Source organism: Diabrotica undecimpunctata, chromosome 4 (assembly GCF_040954645.1).
Source record: "Diabrotica undecimpunctata isolate CICGRU chromosome 4, icDiaUnde3, whole genome shotgun sequence".
Taxonomy (NCBI): domain Eukaryota; kingdom Metazoa; phylum Arthropoda; class Insecta; order Coleoptera; family Chrysomelidae; genus Diabrotica; species Diabrotica undecimpunctata.
Window position 1 is genome coordinate 93,894,447 of NC_092806.1, and position 21,692 is coordinate 93,916,138.

Genomic DNA, 21,692 nt, shown 5'->3' on the forward strand with positions numbered 1-21,692 from the left:
CAGGCGGTCGACATAATCTTCGCTTGTAACATGTTCTTCGGAAGGTTTGCAGCCAAACTCTAGGTCGCAGGGCAAACGAACTTCACGACCTAACATCAGGCAGGTTGGAGTCTGGCCTGTAGTTTCACTCACGGCCGAGCGGTAGGCCATTAGGAATAAAGGAATGTGCTGGTCCCAATCTCTTTGATGTTCTGATACAACCTTGGACAGGTGTTTACCCATTGTTCGGTTCATTCTCTCGACCATTCCATCTGATTGAGGATGCAGGGGTGTCGTTCTGGTCTTATTGACACCAATCAATTTACAAACGTTTTGGAAAAGGGTTGACTGGAAGTTTCGCCCTTGGTCGGAGTGGATCTCCAAAGGAACACCAAATCGGCTAAAGAATTCTTTAACAAGTACCTCTGCAACGGTAGCAGCTTCTTGATTTGGTATAGCATAGGCCTCAGTCCATTTCGTAAAATAATCCATGGCTACCAGGATATATTTATTTCCATCATTTGTCTCTGGAAGTGGACCTGCAATATCGATTGCTACTCTTTCCATAGGACTACCAACATTGTACTGTCTCATGAGTGCCCCCTTTTTACCAACTGGACCATTACTGGTTGCACACAGTTCACATTTCCGGCACCATATTCTTACATCATCTTTACAGTTTACCCAATATAACCGTTCTCGAACCTTTTGCAGAGTCTTCGTGATACCAAAGTGTCCACCTGATGCACCGTCATGCAACTGACGCAATACTTCTGACACTTTACTTTTAGGTACAATCAACTGAAGCTTAGTTTCTGTACCATCATCGTTCTCAAAGGTTCTATACAGAAGATCATCCTTCAGCACTAGGCAATTCCATTGGCTCCAGTAACACTTGACTTCTGGACTACATGCACTAATGTCTTGCCAAGAAGGTCTTTCACTTCGACGCATCCAATCCAATACTCTTTTTATACATGGATCATCTGCTTGAGCGTCTTGTAGCTGTTGAGGCTGCCATTGGTCATTAATGACGGTGGTTCGTCTCACGGGGCAAAGTCGTTCTTCTAATTCAAGACAATGATTACGATTTACACTGTATGGCCGTCTTGACTGAGCCCCAGCATTTGAATGCCTTTTTCCAGCCCAGTGTTCAATCTGTTCTAGCTTTCTGACTGTTGTATTATTTTCATGCAATTTACGACGAGTGTGACCTACGTCGTTACCATTCCAACATCTGGGTTCACGTCTCTTCGGCATCATGTCACGAACTACTTTCCGTACGATTTCCTCCAGACATTTCTCGTTTTGTTCGTCGCTCTCTTCAGAGGTTCGTACTCGATAGCTCCGTGAAGCTTGACTAGCTGTTTCATGTTCTAAGGCAATAGCGAGCGTTTTATCCAGAACTTTCGGTCTTGCTAGTCATAAAGCTTTCTGTAATTCACTTTATTTTAACCGATTACGAAGGTATCTACAGCAATTTCTTCCAGAATGTTGTCTGGTACCTCCGGATAAGCCAACCGCACTATACGAGCAACATCTGCTTCAAACTCTTGCAAATTTTCACTTGCTCGTTGAATTCTACTTCTTAGTTGCACCTTGTAGACTTGCTGTAGATGGGCATCTCCGTAACGTTTGTCTAGTCGAGTGAACAAGGTCTGGTAACATTTTTCTTGACCCTTAGGAATCGATCTTAGGATATCCGCAGCATCACCTCGTAAAGCAGCAGTTAAGGAAACAGCTTTTTCTTGTTCTGTCCAATGATTGGCTGTCGCAATAGCTTCAAATTGTCTAAGGTATATGGATCAAGAGGACTTTCCATCAAATGGTGGCAATTTGAATCTCATATGATGTGTCATTTCGTCTCTAGCTGATTCTTCTTTCACTACCGGATCTAAATCTATTGTGTTAACTGGTGGTAGCACTTTTGTATTAGTTATCATGCTCTGTAACTGTTTGCTCTTCTCTTCTACTTTATCGAATGTTCTTGAGACTTCTTCAAATTTGCCATTGTTTTGATTAAATACTTCGTCGAATCTTCTAGACATATTTTCGAATTTCTCGTCGTTTTGTCTAGCTATTTCTTTAATAGTTTGAGACGTTTCATTAAATTTTTCATCATTCTTTCGAGAAGATTCTTCAATCATTTGAGACGTTTCATCGAATCTTTTGGAAACAGTCTCGAATTTTCCATCAATTATTTTAGTTAAAACTGCTTCTTCTGCTGACTGGAACTGGAATGTCTCTGGGTCTTCTCCATTCTTGTTGAGAACAGTCTTCAGTCGTTCTTGGAGTATCTTCTTGGATCCGCTGCAGTCTTCATCGCGTTCTTAAGGCGATGAAGACTGCAGTTATTTTACCGGTTCTTAAGGCACTCATCACTGTATATAGAGAAAGTTTATACAGTGATGAGTGTCTTACCACCCGGAAAAATAGCGGAAAATATTTTAATAATTTCTGATGTTAGAATAAATGATTGAATAAATTAAGATATATTATGGTAAAAAACATTAATTATTAGCGATTTTAAATTATAAATCTTTTAGTTTATTTAATAATAAAAATAACTTAACTGAAATATTTGATTAAACTAAAGGTAGGTATGTTCCATCCGAAAACAATTATTGTATGTGGAATTGGTGTAATAGTTAAAGACGTGGAGACGGGGTTTAATTCACACCAAGGATAAAATTTTTGTTTTATTCAATCAAAAAATAATAAAAAATATGATACATATTAGGTAACAAGTTTTCGAAAAACTCATTATTTACAATTTATTCTTATTCCAATGTTATAAAATAGAAATACAAAATAATTTAAATTCAATTTCAGTTTTACAGTCTTCAGTTGTGATTGCAAAATAATCCCGTTAAGACTGTTTAATGCCAAATCCATCACTAAATTCTCAGTGTTAATATCAATTCCTCTGTACAGGTAATGATTTTCAAAACAATTAACAACATTGTAATGGATGCGCGAACAGCTGCCTGCCTTACAGCTAACCAAATCATCAAGCCATCAAATAATAACATACCGAGAAGTGTTTTTGCAAGGTAAACAGAAACTTTTTATTGAAAAAACAATTCGTGAAAATGGTTTTAACGGTCGAGGAAAAAGTGCAAATTGTTGTCTAGCATGTGAATGGATTATCAGACAACATGATTAGACAACAATTTGTAAATATGTTTCCAAATAGGCCGGCTCCAGCACGATCAACAATTCAGTCTATTATACGTAATTTTTTTACTTATGGATCCGCGTTCGCTCCAAGAGGAGTTCGTAGACGAAGGGAGGTAAATCCAGATTTGGAAGTAAGGGACACTTTGATTTGTGCAAGTATTGAGCAAAATCCTACCCAATCAACATCTCGTCTCGGAGAACAATATGGAATTTCAAGATTTAGAGTAGGTAAAATTTTGAAAAGACATGGATACCGCCACTTAAAACTTCATAAATCCAACGAACAATTCCCTGGGGATCAATATAGACGTTTAGAATTTTGTCAAACTGGAATGGAAATGTCACATCAAGATGAACATTTTTTAGAGAACGTTTTGATCACCGATGAATATACGTTTTCATTGCAGGCCGTCACAATTCAATGAATGCTCGGTATTGGTCTCGAGGAAATCCTCGTCAGATTTATGTCGTTCGTACCCAGCGTCCTCGAAAAGTAAATGTTTGTGGAGGCATAATAGGGAATCATGTCATTGGTCCATTTTTTATAGACGGTATGCTGACTGGGCGGAAATACTTGGAACTTCTGCAAAATCAAATTGTCCCAGCCCTTCGTAATTTACCAATACCTTTCGATTCCATATGGTTTCAACACGATGGTTGTCCCGCACATAATTCTCGCATCGTCAGTGATGATCTCAGTGCGACTTTTCCTAATCGATTGATTGATGGCCACGGAGATATTTTTTGGCCTGCGAGATCACCTGATATTCCACCTTGTGATTTTTTTATGTGGGGATATATCAAGTCTAAGCTATATGGAATTGAAGACGATAGGCCTAATTCTCTCCAAGAATTAAGAGAAAAGATCTCTGATTTAATGAGAGGTATTAGTCCAGAAACATTAACTAATGTTAGACGAAACTTTTATAATAGATTGGGTTATTGTTCTGCTGCTAATGGAGGCTTATTCGAAGATTTATTGTAAATACATTTCATTATCTAATAATTATATAATTATTATAATTATATTACGACCTATTACGATACGATAATTATGACCTCCAAAAATGAGATATGGGATAGAAGGTGCAGAGAGATAGAATCTTATATTGGAGGACGACAATGCACTGAGGCGTGGAAGTTTATAAACTCTGTTAAGAAGCCGACTAACGAGAAAGTGATTCTAAATCCCATAAATCCCGAGGATTGGACACATTATTACAAACATCTATTAAATGAGAGCAGAGACGAATTTAAAGAAGATATGAATTCATCAAGAATCGAAATTCTGGGAGAGCATATTACCATAGATATCAACATAGTTCAAAAAGCTATAGCAGGGATGAAGAATGGGAAAACAAGTGGACCAGAGGGAGTAACTACGGAATTAATAAAGAATGGCTCAGAGAAATTACACAGAATGATCACGGTGATATTTAACGAATATATTAATGGACATCCAACACCAGATGAATGGAAAACAGCATATATGACCCCAATATATAAAAAAGGTGACAGGAGAAATTGTAAAAACTATAGAGGGATATCGGTCACAAGTTCAATGAGTCGACTATACGGTCGAATACTACGGGACCTGATAGAGGAAGATTATCAATCGTCTGAAGACGAAGAACAAGGAGGATTTAGAGCAGGTCGTTCATGTACAGATAACATCTTCTGTCTTAAACAAATTATAGAAAAGAAAATTGTGACAAATAGAGAGTTACATATGACTTTTGTAGATCTTGAGAAGGCATATGACACAGTCCCGCTAAATAAACTATGGGAAGTCCTGGGCACATCAAACATACATCAAACATTGGTTAGTGCTCTCAAAGATCTATATTATGGTTCAAACTCCCAAATGAAATTCGGAAACCTCTTAGCTGAAAAATTTGCAGTTACTAAGGGTCTCAGACAAGGATGTTGTATCTCTCCGACTCTATTTAAGATTTATATCTCTGCAGCTCTGAAACAATGGAAAAGGAAAGTCAAAGGAATGGGTATACAATTGAACGATCAGGATTACATATATACTTTACAGTTTGCAGATGATCAGGTGGTAATCTCAAATGACAAAGATGACATGGAATACATGCTTAGAAAACTAATTGAAGAATACCAGAAATGGGGATTAAATATCAATTTAGAAAAGACAAAATACCTCTCAATTGGAGCTGAAGCAAAACAACTCGATATCGATGACAATCAAAAAATAAATCCATGCAACGAATATAAATACCTGGGCGTCATCTTCGACCGTAGTGGAAAAGACGAACGAGAAATAGAACATCGAATTGTACAAGCACGAAGAGCTATAGCATGTTTGAACGGAATTCTATGGAGTAAAGAAATATCAAAGAAAAGAAAATGGAACATCTATGAGACAATGGTTAAAACTAGCCTACTTTATGGAGCTGAGACATGGAGAATAACCGAAAAATATAAGAAAAAGGTCAAAGCCACGGAAATGGATGCCATCAGAAGATCGATGAGAATATCAAGAGCCGACAGAATACGGAATGAAGTGATAAAACAACAAATGGGTATAGAGGGCACTATAGTTGAGGATATTGAGAGAAAACAGCTCATATGGTATGGGCATGTGAGCCGAATGGAGGACGAAAGATTGCCTAAAAAAACGATGATGTGGCAACCCCCAGAGAAGAGGAAACGAGGAAGACCACCACAGAGCTGGAACCTGGGAGTTAGGAAAGCGATTAGCGCTCGAAATCTGGACGAAGACCTAACTCAAGACAGAATACAGTGGCGTTTGGGAGTCGGACAACGTCGTAAGACGTTATAAAAAACCGAATATATATATATACATTTCATTAGAATAATTTTTTTTATTTTTATAGAATTTCTACCTATTTAAATATTTTTGGAAGTACATTTATTTAGAACGTTCTTTTATGTTTGAAGAGTACGACATTGTTTTTTCAATAAGATTTTCATGTTTTACTATAAACACTTCTAATAAAGACTGAAATAAATGTTTAGTGATTTAAAGCAAAACGATATAATATCTGCATAATTTCAAAGTTTTAAAAAAGTAAAACCTTCATGTGGGATTTGAACCCTGAGCGCATGCATGAGAACATCGTGACTTAATTTCTGATCCATCAAACTTTTATATTTCTTTTGTGACAGTTTGGGTTATTGTTCTGCTGCTAATAAAGGCTTATTTGAACATATTGTAAATACGTTTATTTACAATATTTTTTTTTATTTTTGTAGAATTTTTACTTATTTAAAAATTCTTTAAACGTTCTTTTAATTTTGAAGAATTTTTACTTTATTTTCGAAAGTACGACGATACTTTTTTTCAATATTTATGTCTAACTTTAAACACTTCTAATACTAGTAACGACTGACATAAATGTTTAGCGATTCAAAGCAAAACGATCTCTGCATAATTTCAAATTATTAAAAAAAAAAGAAAACCACATGTGGGTTTTGAACTCTAATCGTCTGCGACGTCTGTGTCGAATTCTTACCACTAATCCACGAAGGATTGTGATTATTCCGTGACAAGGGTGTATGAAACTCCTCAAATCATAGTATAAATTATTCTTGGTTAATAATTTAAAACTTTAGATTAAATAATTACTATTAATTAAATTATTTTATTCACATTTTTGCTTTATTGTGGTCAATCAGTTTTTACTTTATGCGAAATTAAAAAATGGAAATACGTCACACATACGTTACACATAATAATTATGACCGAGGTGATTTAGCTTGAAGCTAACGTCTAAAGGTGTGAGACTATCGATAGTGGTAATGTAAATTATAGGTTTCTACCGATTATTTCCCACCTCTACGAGTTTCATCTCTTTTTATTTCACAAGGTAACTGTGTTTTCTATCTCTTACGTTAAAAAGCCGGGTGGTAAGACACTCATCACTATATACTTTACTGTATACAGCTTTAGAAAGAACGCAACATAATCATATTCTTCTTTTTACTCTGTATACACTCCTGTACACTCTGTTTTGAGCTATTTGATGCAAGTTTATCCCCACTTTTGCTTTATGTCGTCTAGCCACCAGTTTTTGTGCTCTTTCTTTACTACGACTGTGTTCGCGTGGTCTCCCATGTACAATGTCCATCTTTCGTTTTCTTGTCGTTTCACGTATCACAGCCAACTAATTTTAATTACCGCAATTCTTCATATCATATCTTTCATCTTAGTTCTACTTTCTCATTTCTTATATGTTCTCTTAGATAAACTCCTAACATTGCGCGTTCGATGCCCAAGTCATTCGGATTTTTCTAGTGATCTGTGCCGTTTGATTGTGTTTGTCTAGTTTGATCGTATGGCCTAGGTAAATATACTCTTCAACATTTTCTATCTCACTTCCATCAAAGCTATTGCGATATTTTGATTTGCCATCACTTTTTTTATTTAAATTCATTTTTGAACCGATTTTCGCAGATTCTCGTTAGTTAATTAGCTGTTCTTCTGTATTGATGCTTAAGAGTACTTTATAATCGGCAAATTTTAAATGACCTAAAAATCTGTCATGGATTTTAATTCCGCGTTATTCCCAATTTAATTCCTTAAAAACATCTTCTAATGCAAGAGTAAACCATTTTGGAGAGATCCTATCTACCTGTTCAACTCCTCTTCCGTTTTTATTTTGCTTATTCTTAGACCTTTGCTACGTATATTTGCATTGTTGCATCCTTATATATATTTTAGGAGTATTTTATATCTGGAATCAATCCTTGCAGTATCGATTCCTTCTATTACGGTCCATAATTATATGGAATAAAATACTTTTTTATGTGTCCGTATTGTCTGTAGGTGTTCTAACAGGCTGGTCACTATCGAACAAAGAGGCACTTGTTTAAGATTTTAGCTGTCTCCAAAGTAGTTTGACCTCCATCTGTAATCATCTCCTTTGTTGTTCCGTCGTCTCCAGGAGCTTTTTTGCTTTTTATATGTTTTAAGGCATTTTTGGCTTCCTCGTTAGTAATTTCTGGTTGTGTTAATCCTACATTTAGTATTCTTCGTTTTATATCGAAGAGCTGAAAATTCTCTATGAAATTGATTCAAAAATAGCAGGGCACGATTCACTTGACTTTACCAGAATATATGTCAACGATGAAATATTATCATTGATAGCACAAGAATCCAATAAATACGCCGGACAGAATATAATAGAGATGGGATTGCCACTGACACAATTAAAAAAATCTATTTGCTAACGTTATAGAAAGAAACAAGTCCTAGTATTCGGGTTTACCTACGCCTGACGAGTATAATTCTGTATAGTATTCTTCAACAATATTTATTATTTGATTATTATTTATTTTTATAGTTTATAGTGATTTTATTTTTGTCTTTTATTTAATGTATTTTTTGCTGTGCTTTGCTCTTTAGAGTTCTTAACACTTTCATGCTCTTGTTTTTTTTCTGGAATATTTTCGATTTTTTCAGTATTTTTGTCCCTGATGTCTTGCCATATTCTAATTCTTATTGCCTTTTTAAGTTCCTTATATTCTAGTAAATGTCTACCCATGTAGATTCTGTCCTTATTCATCTGTTGTATTTCTGTCTTTAATTTATTAACTTTCGATTTGGAATTGGTATCGGTGATTTTGATCGTTTGATCGAATATTTTATTTAATTCATCTTTAATTAATTTGTTTAAATGACAATTAAATTCACATATATATATATATATATATATATATATATATATATATATATATATATATATATATATATATTATACTTGTTCTTATCATTTCTTTTAAATCATGTATTCTTTTTCTTTTAGTTGATCTATTGGTTTTAGGTTAGGTTCAAGGTATTTTTGATATTTGGTACCGTTTTGCATAAGTTCTTTATCCGGTAAAATTCCGTTTACTCTTATAAATACTACTAAATACTCTTAAAAAATTTGTAAATTTATAAACGTAGCATGTATGATATTTTTCTTCAAATAACTATTTTATTCTAATTTGTTTTAATTTTATTCATTTGTTAACTTTCCATTTTATTTTACTATTTTTCTTCCAAAAATAGTTGGCGCTTAACTTTTTTAGTAACTAAATATTCTGTTCATTATTCTTCAAAATTATAATTTTCATATATTTCAGTTCTATTCACATTTACTCTTTGTATACCCCTTGTATTTATATTCCGTATTGAAACTTACCCCTACCTTCAAAAAGTTATAAAAATATTCATTTGTTGGCAATTCTGATCTCCGCTGTCAAGTTTACTTCAAAATAACAGAAGTAGGGATGTATCTTTTGTCTTGTCTTTTGTTTTGTTAAATTTTTGATAATAATCTCATTTTATTCGTTGAAACTTCTCCTGGGATAATAACGGATTAATATTCTTGGTTCTGAATTAGTAGTTGATAATTTTTTATATTCTTCTTTTAATATCTTTTGAATTGTTTTTATAATCATACCTACCTTTATAAGCCACGTTTTGTTTAACCTTTTATACGAGTATATGTAGCTAGAATATTTTATTTAATTCATCTTTAATTAATTTGTTTAAATGACAATTAAATTCACATATATATATATATATATATATATATATATATAATAATTTGATTGTCCTTACCATTGCTAATTTTTCTTTATTAGTTGATTTTCTGCAACCTTATGATAAGGCAATATTTAACTTATGCTGTTAACTAACGTAGGATTTCTTTTAAAGTTTTTTTGGATCTTTTATATTGGCATTGTCCTGTCTGTAAGAATACTTTAACACTAACATCATGTGGTTTAAATCTCCTTTAAATTAAACAACAGTGACAATAGTTAAAATCAGTTACATTTTTATACACAAGCTTTTTATACCCATCCCTTACATATTTCGCACATATTAAAATCTTCCTCGTAGCTTTCTCCATAAAAAAAGCAACAAGTGGGTATCTTAGGACCCATTATCTTGCAGGACTGATTGTGACATTGATTGCTTTGTTTCGTTAGTAAGTACAATAATGATCCCTGATGGTGAGGAAGTATTAAAATCTGTTACAGAAATGTAAGCGTCATTTTGATCTGGACTGAGCTGTCGTTCTGATGCTGGTGCAGCTGCACAATTTGCGTGGTTAAACATATTCGGGATGCCATATTCCTGTTCTTCTAAAACTATTCAGCGCTGTTTCAACAGTAACTGGTCTGGAAAACGGTTTGCCTACCAGTTTGCTAATGTTATCAACAGTTAACATTTTTTCCTGGACTGTCATATAATTTTTTGTAATTACTGAAGAGAAGTAGGAATTAAGTGGTTTTAAGAATCTGATATCTAAAGCATCGTTCTGATGCTGGTGCAGTTGCACAATCTGCGTGGTTGAACATATTCGGGATGCCATATTCCTGTTCTTCTAAAACTATTCAGAGCTGTTTCAACAGTAGCTGGTCTGGAAAACGGTTTGCCTACCAGTTTGCTAATGTTATCAACAGTTACATTTTTCCTGGACTGTCATATAATTTTTTGTAATCACTAAAGAGAAGTAGGAATTAAGTGGTTTCAAAAATCTGACATCTAAAGGTTGCATCTTCTGCGTGAAGTGTGAAGGGAATGAAATTATAATACCGCGCTCACAAGCTAATTCTAAAGATTTCATGGTTTGAGTATGACTACTGCGTCCATCTAATCAAATTATTACTTTGCTCGTTTTAGATGGTTTGACATAATTAATAACGTATTATAATCAATGATAAAATCCATAGTCATCCATCCACAATTTTCCTTGACACTTAAATAGAGTTTCTGGAGGTGCTTCGTGCTTCAAAATAAGCAAAGGTGGGATGTAGAAGTCTATGGCACTCATTGAGTATATTCAAGTAAGATTTTGGCCTCTTCAGCGGACCTTATGGCACCTATCTGGTGTTTTCCTGGTTGAGTGATTATTTCCTGTGACTTCGAGACAACAGTATAAGATGTCTCATCAGCATTAAAGACACGATTTAATTATGCATTTAGTGCAGCAATACTATATTCTTTAATTAATTTCTCATAAACGTCAAAAAACTTATAAATCACCGTTTTATTAAATCCTGCATCTCGAGCTAGAAAAGTTACTTCACGTTGACGTAAACTTATGTTTTGATGGCGTTGCATGAAGCCTGTGTACCAGTGTTTATCAGCATACTTCTTTTCAACATTAAATCTTGTTTTAATATTATTTCAGCTACTTCGTAAGCTACTTTCATTAGTTTTTCACGTGTTAGATCATAAAACATTTTCTTTCAACCGAAGAATGTGATTAACAAGATTTTTTCTAGTGTTGATAAATCTGGTTGCCTTTTTATTATATACCTGCTTTCAGTAGAATATTTGATTACGTTTGCTATTTTTCTATTTAAAGTTGTTTTTGGAACCGAGTGCTCTTGTAGTTTCATTTATTCCTATTTGTTTCGATACCATAAACCTCTTTACTTCTTCTATCAGCTCTTGTAGTCATCCTTAAAATTGTAAAAATATTTTGTAGTTAAATAAGTGTAATTTGGACCAGGAACAAATTGTGAGTGGCCCAATTTGCACAATGTTAAATATTTCCTAAATATTATTTTTTTTGCTAATTTAATAAATTTCCGCAATAAGTTCTAATTAAAATAAATAGTGATATTAAAAGTTATTAAAATAACTAAGGGGTAGTATTATTTCAAAATTACTTACTACAAGTAGCGGATGTATGATGGTTACATAATCCTCATCGGATAAAGAGCCAGATAAAGTTTTATTGAATCTGTATGTATCGAAAGCATCGTACTGCAAACTATCTTCAGCATCATTGTCTATGACGTTTATTTTCTCTTTGTATTCACTAAAACATTACAACAATAAATTGTCATATTAGACATTAACAAATAGAATGTGTTGTTTTTGGCAAAAGTATACTGTAACTTAAAATTAAGTATTACTGTCAGAATATTCCTTTTCAATTTTTATTCAATATTTACAGATAATTATATATAAGTAGTTTCTTGAAAGATAAGTGAAGCAAAAGTCCATGTAATGTTAAACAAATTTTTTAATTACCAAAATTAACAAATAAATGGTAGTTGCCTGTATATACTGTAGGTTACTAAATTACTCTACTTCGGAAATCCGTTTTCTTTTTTTTTTCGATTTCCGAAGTAGGAATTGAAACGTCAATAAACGTACTTTAAACTTTAATTGTGGCTTATTCCCATTTAAATAGTAATTAATTTAAAATGTCACAAGGAAATAGCTTCAGAACAATTATATATATATATATATATATATATATATATATATATGTATATATATATATATACATATATATATGTATATATATATATATATATATATATATATATATATATGTATATATATATATGTATATATATATATATATATATATATATATATATATATATATATATATATATATAAGGAAGGAGTAAAACCAGTTTATGTAATTGATTGAAAACGAACAGCACTCACACACACACACACACACACACACACACACACACACACACACACACACACACACACACACACACACACACAATTTTTCTTCTGAGGGATAGGGATGTAGGGATTGTACGATTTATTACACATTTTTATGAATGAATAATGTAATACACATTTTTTTTAATACTATTAGGTCATTAATTTTTAATAAGACTATGACCTCTATTTTTATATATATTTACCTCCAGATATTCATGTTATTGACATGGTTTTTATTTATTTAATTATTAATATTACTTTATTTTATTATTATCATTATTTTTGACTATTTTATTACTATTAGTCTGTTATTGACAATTTTTAACAAGTACAAAAGTTTTTATCATATTTATATAATTTTATATAATATGTATATATGTTTTTGACAATTTTATCATACTGCGTAAGACTATCGAATTTATGTGTTCATTACGAAGTACAAGAATAACGCAAATAGAAATTCTCATGAATAAATGAGTAGCGACAAGGTTTGTTGAAAAGATTTCGTCAAAATAATTGATGAAATTACACAAGAAGTATTAAAGCAAAGCAAAAGGGCCGTGAAGAAAGACGTACCTAGGCTAAAAGGCTAAAAAAGCTAAAGAAGACGTGACGACACAATTAGTCGAATTATACAATAAATTCATCAATTTAATAAGGAAAAATTGGGAGACATTAACGGACAAACAAAGAGAGACGTGTAACAAATATTTTGGCAAAATCAGGGATAGAGTTTTGTGCTCGTTTCAAGCAGTTAGTACAAGAGTAGTAGTTCCCACATCGATACATCAGCTAATCAACAAGGAAATAGAAGAAGAACAAAGTGACAAGGATTTAGAAGACGAAACAAGCCACACAGAGCAAGAAATAAGAATGTATCTTACAATCAACGGCTCTTACCATTTTTAAATATCGCAAACAAGGAGTTTCCCAGTGAGTTTGATGGAAGCGCAGGTAAACTGCAGTAATTTTTAGATGCATTACAACTCCTTAAGAAAATAGCGATAGGGCACGAGGAAACAGCTATAACATTAATCAAAACAAGCTTAACCAATAAGGCTAGACACCTTATAACTACCGAGGATACAATCCCAAGAATAGCAGTGGCACTGAAGAGAGAACTGAGAGGCGACAATCCGAAGACGGTAATAGCTAAATTGGTGAAGAAAAGACAAGGACATAAAGATGCTGCGGTCTATGCATCTGAAGTTGAAGAATTAGCACAAACAGCTAAAAGTTGCATACATAGCGGAAGGAATGCCATTGGAACTAGCGAAAAAATATACAACGGAAACTGTAGTTGCAACAATGAAATGCAACGTCAATACAGAAAATGTTAAATTAATATTGGAAGCATGTAACTTCACAACCATGCTCGAAGTAATGTCCAAATTTTTATCGATCGACGCGACATACGATAGTACACAAGGAAGAGTGTTAAATTATAGGACAAATTATGAAGCTAAGACAGGACAGCACCAGTATAGGAGAGGATATCACAACAAATATGACAAGGAGAGAAGACCCACCTTTGAACAACAGAACGAAGCAAAGGGAAACCAATGGAACTATACACACAGAGGGTATAGACAATACAGCAACCAGGCATATAGAGGAAACCAGAGAGAAGGACAATAATAGGAATATAAGGCTACTAGAATTAGAACATAGGCAAGCGAAACAGGAAAACTCGCAGATGGGGTTTTGAATGATCAAGAGAACAGAAATACATAGTTAGAAGTAGAATATTACATTTATAACTTCAACTTAAACTTAACAAATTTCGTACAAATGAAAACAGGAATCCTAGGACAGACAAATACATTTATCATAGACACAGGAGCCGATATTTCTATACTCAAATGTGTACAAGATTTTATGCAGGAACATGTGAAACCAAACACAAAGGCAAAAATAAAAGGAGTAACTAAAGGAGAATTGCAAATAATGGGAGAAATCGAAACAACGCTAGAAGTAAAAGAACGTCGGTTTGAACATATATTTTAATTAGTAGAATCTAACTTTCCCATTTCAACGGACGGAATCCTTGGGAGAGACTTTATTTCAAATTTTCAATGCCTATTGGACTACGCTAATCTGAAAATGCACATTAACCCTTTGCAGCCCGAATTATGCTATTTGCATTAAAATGTATTTCTCAACAAAAATTGTGTTATTTATCGTAAAATTTAACACCAAAAATTGGAAATAATATTTTTTTATGACAACTTTTTGGAGTTTGGAGGTGGTTCCATGGTGGAACCACAGGGAAATAAGTATGAATTAAAAAAAGTTATTTATTTCGCATGAAAACTACAAAAACAATTACAACCACAGGAAAATAAGTATGAATTCAAAAAAGTTATTTTTATTTTTTATGAAAACTTGAAAAGCAATTAGATTTATCCGTGAGACAAAGCCCAACTTTACATGAGGAACAGTGCCATCTAGTTCTATGAGGTTGGTTTCTAGTGCTACAGTGAGCACATCGAACTTTATTGCCATGAATGGGCATATGAGCAGCTTTGTCGGTGCGTATTTTAATGGGAACCTGAATTTTAAATTTATTCGGCACTTCTGCTGTTGAACTTGGTCTTCCTCTTTGGGGAGTGGAAGGATCAGCACCTATCAAACCTGCAGATACTGCTAAACGAAAAATTTTGAGAGTAACTGATGGTGTTTGAGATCTTTCTTTGAATATGATATATGCGTTTACAATTGTTAGATCAATAAAATGCCAGAAAATTCGATGCCACCATTTTTTAGATTTACGATCTATTGCATAGCAAGCCTTGTACATATCTGATTTGTCTACGTAACCCATATGTTTATTATAATCTGTCACTACTGTAAGACCAGTGAAAGTTTTTTTGGAGCCATCTTTTTGCTTTCTTGAGATTTCCTGCATATCTTCAGGGTTATGAAAATTGCTCAAGAAATGAACAGATTTGTTATCCATCCATTTTGTTGCCAATATGCCCCCATTACTAATTTTCCAACATGTGTCACCACGTTTCATTGATTTATCGTTAGAGAAATCTTTGGGAAAAAATTTAGTATTCAGCTTTGCTGTTCCACAAGCATATATATATTGGGCCCGTAGTTCTTCTAAGAGTAGATAAGAAGTAAAAAAATTGTCCATATACACTTCATGACACTTACCAGCAAGACTACTTGTTAAATATTTGACCACTCTAGCCCCTAACCTTTTTTCTGCAAGATCACCTGTTTTACCTGTATAAATCTGGAATTGCGAAACAAAACCAGATTCATTTGCTCGCACCCATACTTTATAACCCCTTTTTGTCGGTTTTTTCGGCATGTATTGTCGTAGTGAGCTTCGCCCCTTGAACTTAATCATTCCTTCGTCAACTGACTGGCATTTACTGGGATTATAATACTTATCAAATGTTTCCGTCAATCTATCTATCATTGGTCTTATTTTATACAATTTGTCATAATCATTAGAACCTTTTTTAGGAGCAATAAAGTTGTCATTTAGGTGCATGTTACCCAAAAACCAATCAAACCGATTTCGAGACATAGCATATGATATACAGGTGTCCCGTAAATCAGTTCTTGCAGACCAATAATCTCTGTAGCTTGGATCTTTTTTTATACCCATAAGAATATTGATTCCTAAGAAACATTTCATTTCTTCTTTTGTTGTTGGAATATATTGTTTATTTTTTTGGGTTGCATACAAGTTGGTCTGAAATACTAATGTATCCAAAAGCTCCTCTGAAAAAAGAAGCATAAATATATCCAGCGGCTCTTCTATCTCTTCGGGCACATTAGGACCTACATCACTTACAAAAACTGAAGGACTCTTACCAAATTTTTTTGAATCATCGGACCAAACAACTACCTTTTCTTCATTCTTAGGTTTCTTTTTACCTTTGTTTTGTGTATTTGTGTCTTGTATTTTTTTTTGTTAGTTTTCTTTTCCTATTGACTCCAGTTTCGTCTTCACTTGATTCTTGATTACTTGATTCTATTTCAATGTCCGTACCAGTGTCTTCATTTTCCGCAGTATTTTGTATTTCTTGAAGATCATCTTCAATAACAAATGATTCATCATTGGTATCATCGGGAGGTTCATCCTCTCGTCCATCATCATCTGAATCTATTTCGGAAGCTTCTGATTCTTCTCCGGATGGTATCTCTTCAATAAGTTGAAATACCTCATCAGCTTCGAGAGCTTCAAGCTCTCTAAAGAAACGGTTTCCTGAAACAATAAAAACAAATATTTATATTATGCTAATAATAGGCTTTGTGGGTCCACATGGAACCACATATTTTGAAAGCAAAAAACAACATATTTATGAAAAAATATAAGAACTTTTTTGTAACAACTCTAAAATAACATCAATATGTATATATTTATGATCCACTTACCTGACATATCTTTTATTTGCGTAGTTGAAATAAAAAAATTCGTTATGCGTGACAAAAAGTAAAAAGGTAACATACATCTACCGCTCCTTGAAACAAACTGAAGCCACCGAGAAAGTCGCCGCATTAGCGATCTAAAACACAAAATGGTAGGGGACACCGGTCTGAACGTGGTTCCGGCAAGCGTTTACTGGGAAAGGTTTTAGAAATTTATGAATTTGTGGTTCCGCTGTGGAACCACTTGCCCGAAAAGGGTTAAAGACGACGTAGACTGTTATGTTAGTACGAACATTTTAGATAACATAGATAATGACACGATAATAATACCGTCTAGTTGCGAAATTTACAAAATAGTAAAAATTTTTCAAATACTAACGAACGACAGAGTAGTGGAACAACAAGAGATACTACCTGTACTGTACTACTAGCAAACATTTCAAGTAATAATCCGTACATCAAAATGTTGAATACAACCTACGAAACGGCAAACATAGAGACAAACACAATCAGAACACTAGACATTACATTTTTTAGCATATATAGACTGATCAATGACAGTAAAGATAGGAAGAAGGAACTACGGGAATCACTTAAGTTAGATATCCCAGAATACACACGCGATAAATTGGTATCTTTATGTGAGGAATACTTAAATATATTCGCCCAAAGGCACGACATGCTAACATGTAACAACTTCTACGAACAAAAACTGAGGGTGAAAGACCAAACCCCAGTATACATCAGTAATTATAGAACACCGCATGCACAAGCAGAAGAGTTAAACCAACAAGTACAGAAATTGAGAGACCAAGGAATTGTAGAACCATCTACATCAGAATACAATAGCCCGGTAGTGCTCGTACCGAAAAAGGCTATAGATGGAAATAAAGCATGGAGATTATGCATAGATTTTAGACAACTGAACAAAATAAAAAGTCACAGACAAATTACCATTACCAAAAATAGACTCAATACTAGATGAACTAGGAGAGAAAAATGGTTTCCAGTTATAGACCTAATGTCAGGTTTTTACCCAATACCATTAAAAAAATCATCGAGGAAATACACATCGTTTATCAGGGAGAACGAAGCATTTTAATTCACCAGATTACCTTTTGGATTAAACGTAAGCCCGAATAGCTTTTCAAGAATGATGTCAATAGCTTTTTCAGGTTTAACCCCGGACAACGCATTTCTTTACATGGACGATATAGTAGTAATACGAATATCAAAAAGGCATCATTTAGATAACCTAAAACAGACATGTCGAAAGTTCAACCTAAAACTTAACCCAGGAAAATGTCAATTTTTTCGAAGAGAAGTCACATATTTAGGACATGATCTTTCTCAAGAAGGAGTATCACCAGATAAAACAAAATATGCAACGATTGAACAATATCTGAGACCTAAGATAACAGAAGAGACAAAAAGATTCGTAGCATTTTGTAACTACTATAGACATTTTATTCAAAATTTTTCTGAAATATGCATTCCACTAAACAGGTTATCGAGGAAAGGAGTAGAATTTTTTTGGTCTAAGGCAGGGGTCACCAAATGGCGGACCTTGGTCAGCATCTGGACCGTGAGCTTGTTTTTTGCAGACCGCCGTTAAACCCAAAATATAGTAATAATATAGTGTAAAATTATAATCAAATCTAAATATATAAATATCTTTACATTTTTAAAATGCATAGTACTAATACTATATGAAAGTACTCGTAATCTAAAGAATATGTTTTTACTAAACGGTTTTTCAAAATTTCAGTTAGTACCTACCTAAAAATAATCTTTTACCAACTAAAACAGGGATGCTGTCTGAACAATAAATTTTTTTTAATTTGCATATTTATGACGTACCTAGTAACCAGTCTATAATAAAACTAAAATGTTTTTTCCAAACTTTCAGGTAATAGAACCATAATAAAATGAAGTTCTTTTGTATTTCAAATTTTGAAATTCTTTTGTTAAAAAATAAATTTCAATATTTCTTTATCAATAATTTTCAACAATGTTTCAATTTGCATATTTCTGACAGTAACCATTCTGTGGAATTTTATAATAATTCTATTATATTTATTAAAACCAAATATTACTGGGGTTGATGTTGGATATTTTCATTTAACATCAATTTAGCATCGATGTTATCGAATACCTAAATATCGATGGCAAAACATCAACCATCGAGCCAAGGAGTATGATGTTTATCAATCATTGATGAATATCGCGCATCCCTAGTCCCAGTCTCAGTTTTGCTTGTCGCAATTGCTTGTCCACTATTAGTAATGGAGCTGCAAATGATCATTTGGGCTTCCCCTCTTGGACACAGAAAACGTTGCAACTATCGCATCTTTGGCGGATATCTTCACACATCTGAATTTCTTGAATTTAAAACTAAAATGTATGGGGAAAACTTGTTTGTGATTTTCTGTCTGATATTAGAAGTTTATCGAAAAAGATTGAACTTATTTCTGAGGATATTAAGGCAGAGCTTTTGCATTTTCCTCTCCTTAAATCCGTTTGTGATAGTAATAAAGATATTAATGTTGCCCAGTTCTCACGTTTTATTAATGAACTTGATTTGAAATTTAAAAAACGATTTGCTGATTTCCACAAAATTGAAAATGTTGTGCAACTGTTAAGCAACAGTTTTTCACTCAAGCCTAATGATGTATGGACCAGCGAAGCAGCAGACTTTTTTAAGAGTAACAAAGCTGTCCCTTGATGGAAATGATCGAGTATCAGGAAGATTCCATTTTAAAGGAGGTTTATACTTAAGTTCCAGAAACGCTTGCCTGTGACAAATTTTGGATTACATATGTGTGTGACAAAAAATATCAAGAACTAAAATCTTTGGCAATGAAACTGTGTACTATGTTAGGCTCAACTTATGTGTGCAAAGCCGCTTTTTCATAAATAAACTTTATTAAAAATTGGTACAGATCTCGGTTGAGAGATGAACAACTCGGCTCCCTAATGAGAATCAGTTGCACTAACCTCACTCCAAATTTCAGACAGATTGTACAAAATAAAAATTGTCATTTTTCTCACTAATAGCTTAGTTTTGTAAATAGTTTTATCTTTATTTTTATACTTATTGTAATAATTAATTTTGAATTTATTTAAACTAATGTAAAATTAGTTATTTGCGTTATTTTATATTCCCTTCTTCTCTACATGTTAAATAAGAGTACTTTTCAGCTAAGCATTTAATTAAAATAATTTTAAGATTTATAAAGCTTAAAACAAACATTCATCTTGCATTGAATCTAATGTAGAAAAGATAACATGTTAGTTACCATTTTGTACCATTTCATATAAATTTCTAACTTTTAAAATATTTTCAGTAATAATTTACAATATTGCTGTGTTCAAAACTGTACCAGTTTGCTTTTCCATACTTAGATAGTTGTTTTATTCGCCGTAAAATGTACAGAACTGCAGTTGTTCTAAGATACAAATATTTCAAATTAGGACGCAAAACGAGGTGGCCTAGTCGCCTGGTTTCAACTACGTAACGAAGATGATCTCATGAGGGGCGTTACAACTACTGGAGGGTTTCTGGGTAAATCCCCCCCCAATTAAGCCAATGCCTGGTTTTTAGTGTTAAGTGTCCGGACCACGGATTGGTGGTCCTCAGGGATCCTCAGGGAAATATAATTGGTGACCCCTGGTTTAAGGAATGTAAAGAATGATTCAATAAGCTCAAATCATCTCTGATGAAACCACCAATCTTAAAATATCCGGATTTCAGTAAACAATTCATTTTGACAACAGACGCATCCAACGAGAGTTGTTTAGCAATTTTAAGTCAAAACTATAACGGAATAGACCTACCGATAGCATACGCATCAAGAAGTTTTAGTAAAGGAGAACGTAATAAACCTATAATCATAAAGACATTACTAGCAATTCATTGGAAAATTAACCATTTAAAATGTTATTTATATGGAGCACCAACATTTTTGGTAAAAACTGATAAAAACATAAACCCTTAACACACCTATTTTCAATTAAGGAACCTACCTCAAAACTTACGAGGATCAGACTAGAGGAATACGACTTTGAAATAGAATATATAACAGGGAAAAATAATTACGCGGACAGTGTTTCGAGAATAAAATTGCATCAACTAAAGGACTTATACATAGATAACACGCATATACTAGCTATAACCCGAGCTCAATCAAGAAAAAAAATGGAAGAAACAAGAGAGAAAGTAAACCTACATTACATCCGGAAGTCCACAAACAACCAGTAAGAAGGGTACTAAATAATTAAGAGGCGCATAGACTACCAATTTTGTCTTTTGGAGTAGACCAAATCTCACCAAGACTGAGCATTCGGATCAAAAACAAAATCAATTGCAGCAAGAGCATGGTCACAGGATTCAATCACTTTGATTTAACTCAAATGTTGTCACAGCTTGATTGGCTGGCGGTAGAGAATGCAGTACGTAAAGTAAAGATATACGTAAATGGTATTATTTTTAAATTATGCACAATTGATGAATTTATAAAAGAAGGAAACAAATTATTGAAAAATATAGAAATATACATATGCGAAGTACCAGAAACAATAGAGAACGAGACAGAAAAACGTAGGATAATGGAGGAATATCAAAACCACGCGATGTTTGGGGGTCATGTAGGAAATAATAAGAGAATAAAGAAAT

General features: G+C 33.4%; 2 protein-coding genes across 2 annotated transcripts in view; both read right to left on the reverse strand.

The window, feature by feature from the left end:
* Positions 1–21,692, reverse strand: part of LOC140439785 (sensory neuron membrane protein 1-like) — a 126,854-nt gene that overhangs the window by 56,411 nt on the left and 48,751 nt on the right. Inside the window, exon 3 of the mRNA XM_072529924.1 lies at positions 11,822–11,969. Coding sequence (XP_072386025.1) covers positions 11,822–11,969 — 148 coding nt within the window. The remainder of the gene's footprint in view (positions 1–11,821; positions 11,970–21,692) is intronic.
* LOC140439786 (uncharacterized) lies at positions 16,198–17,258 on the reverse strand. The gene is made up of 2 exons (XM_072529925.1): positions 17,024–17,258; positions 16,198–16,853 (listed from the first exon to the last, which is right to left on the reverse strand). The coding sequence occupies exons 1-2, from the start codon at positions 17,145–17,147 to the stop codon at positions 16,519–16,521; spliced, it is 459 nt and encodes a 152-aa protein (XP_072386026.1). The 5' UTR covers positions 17,148–17,258; the 3' UTR covers positions 16,198–16,518.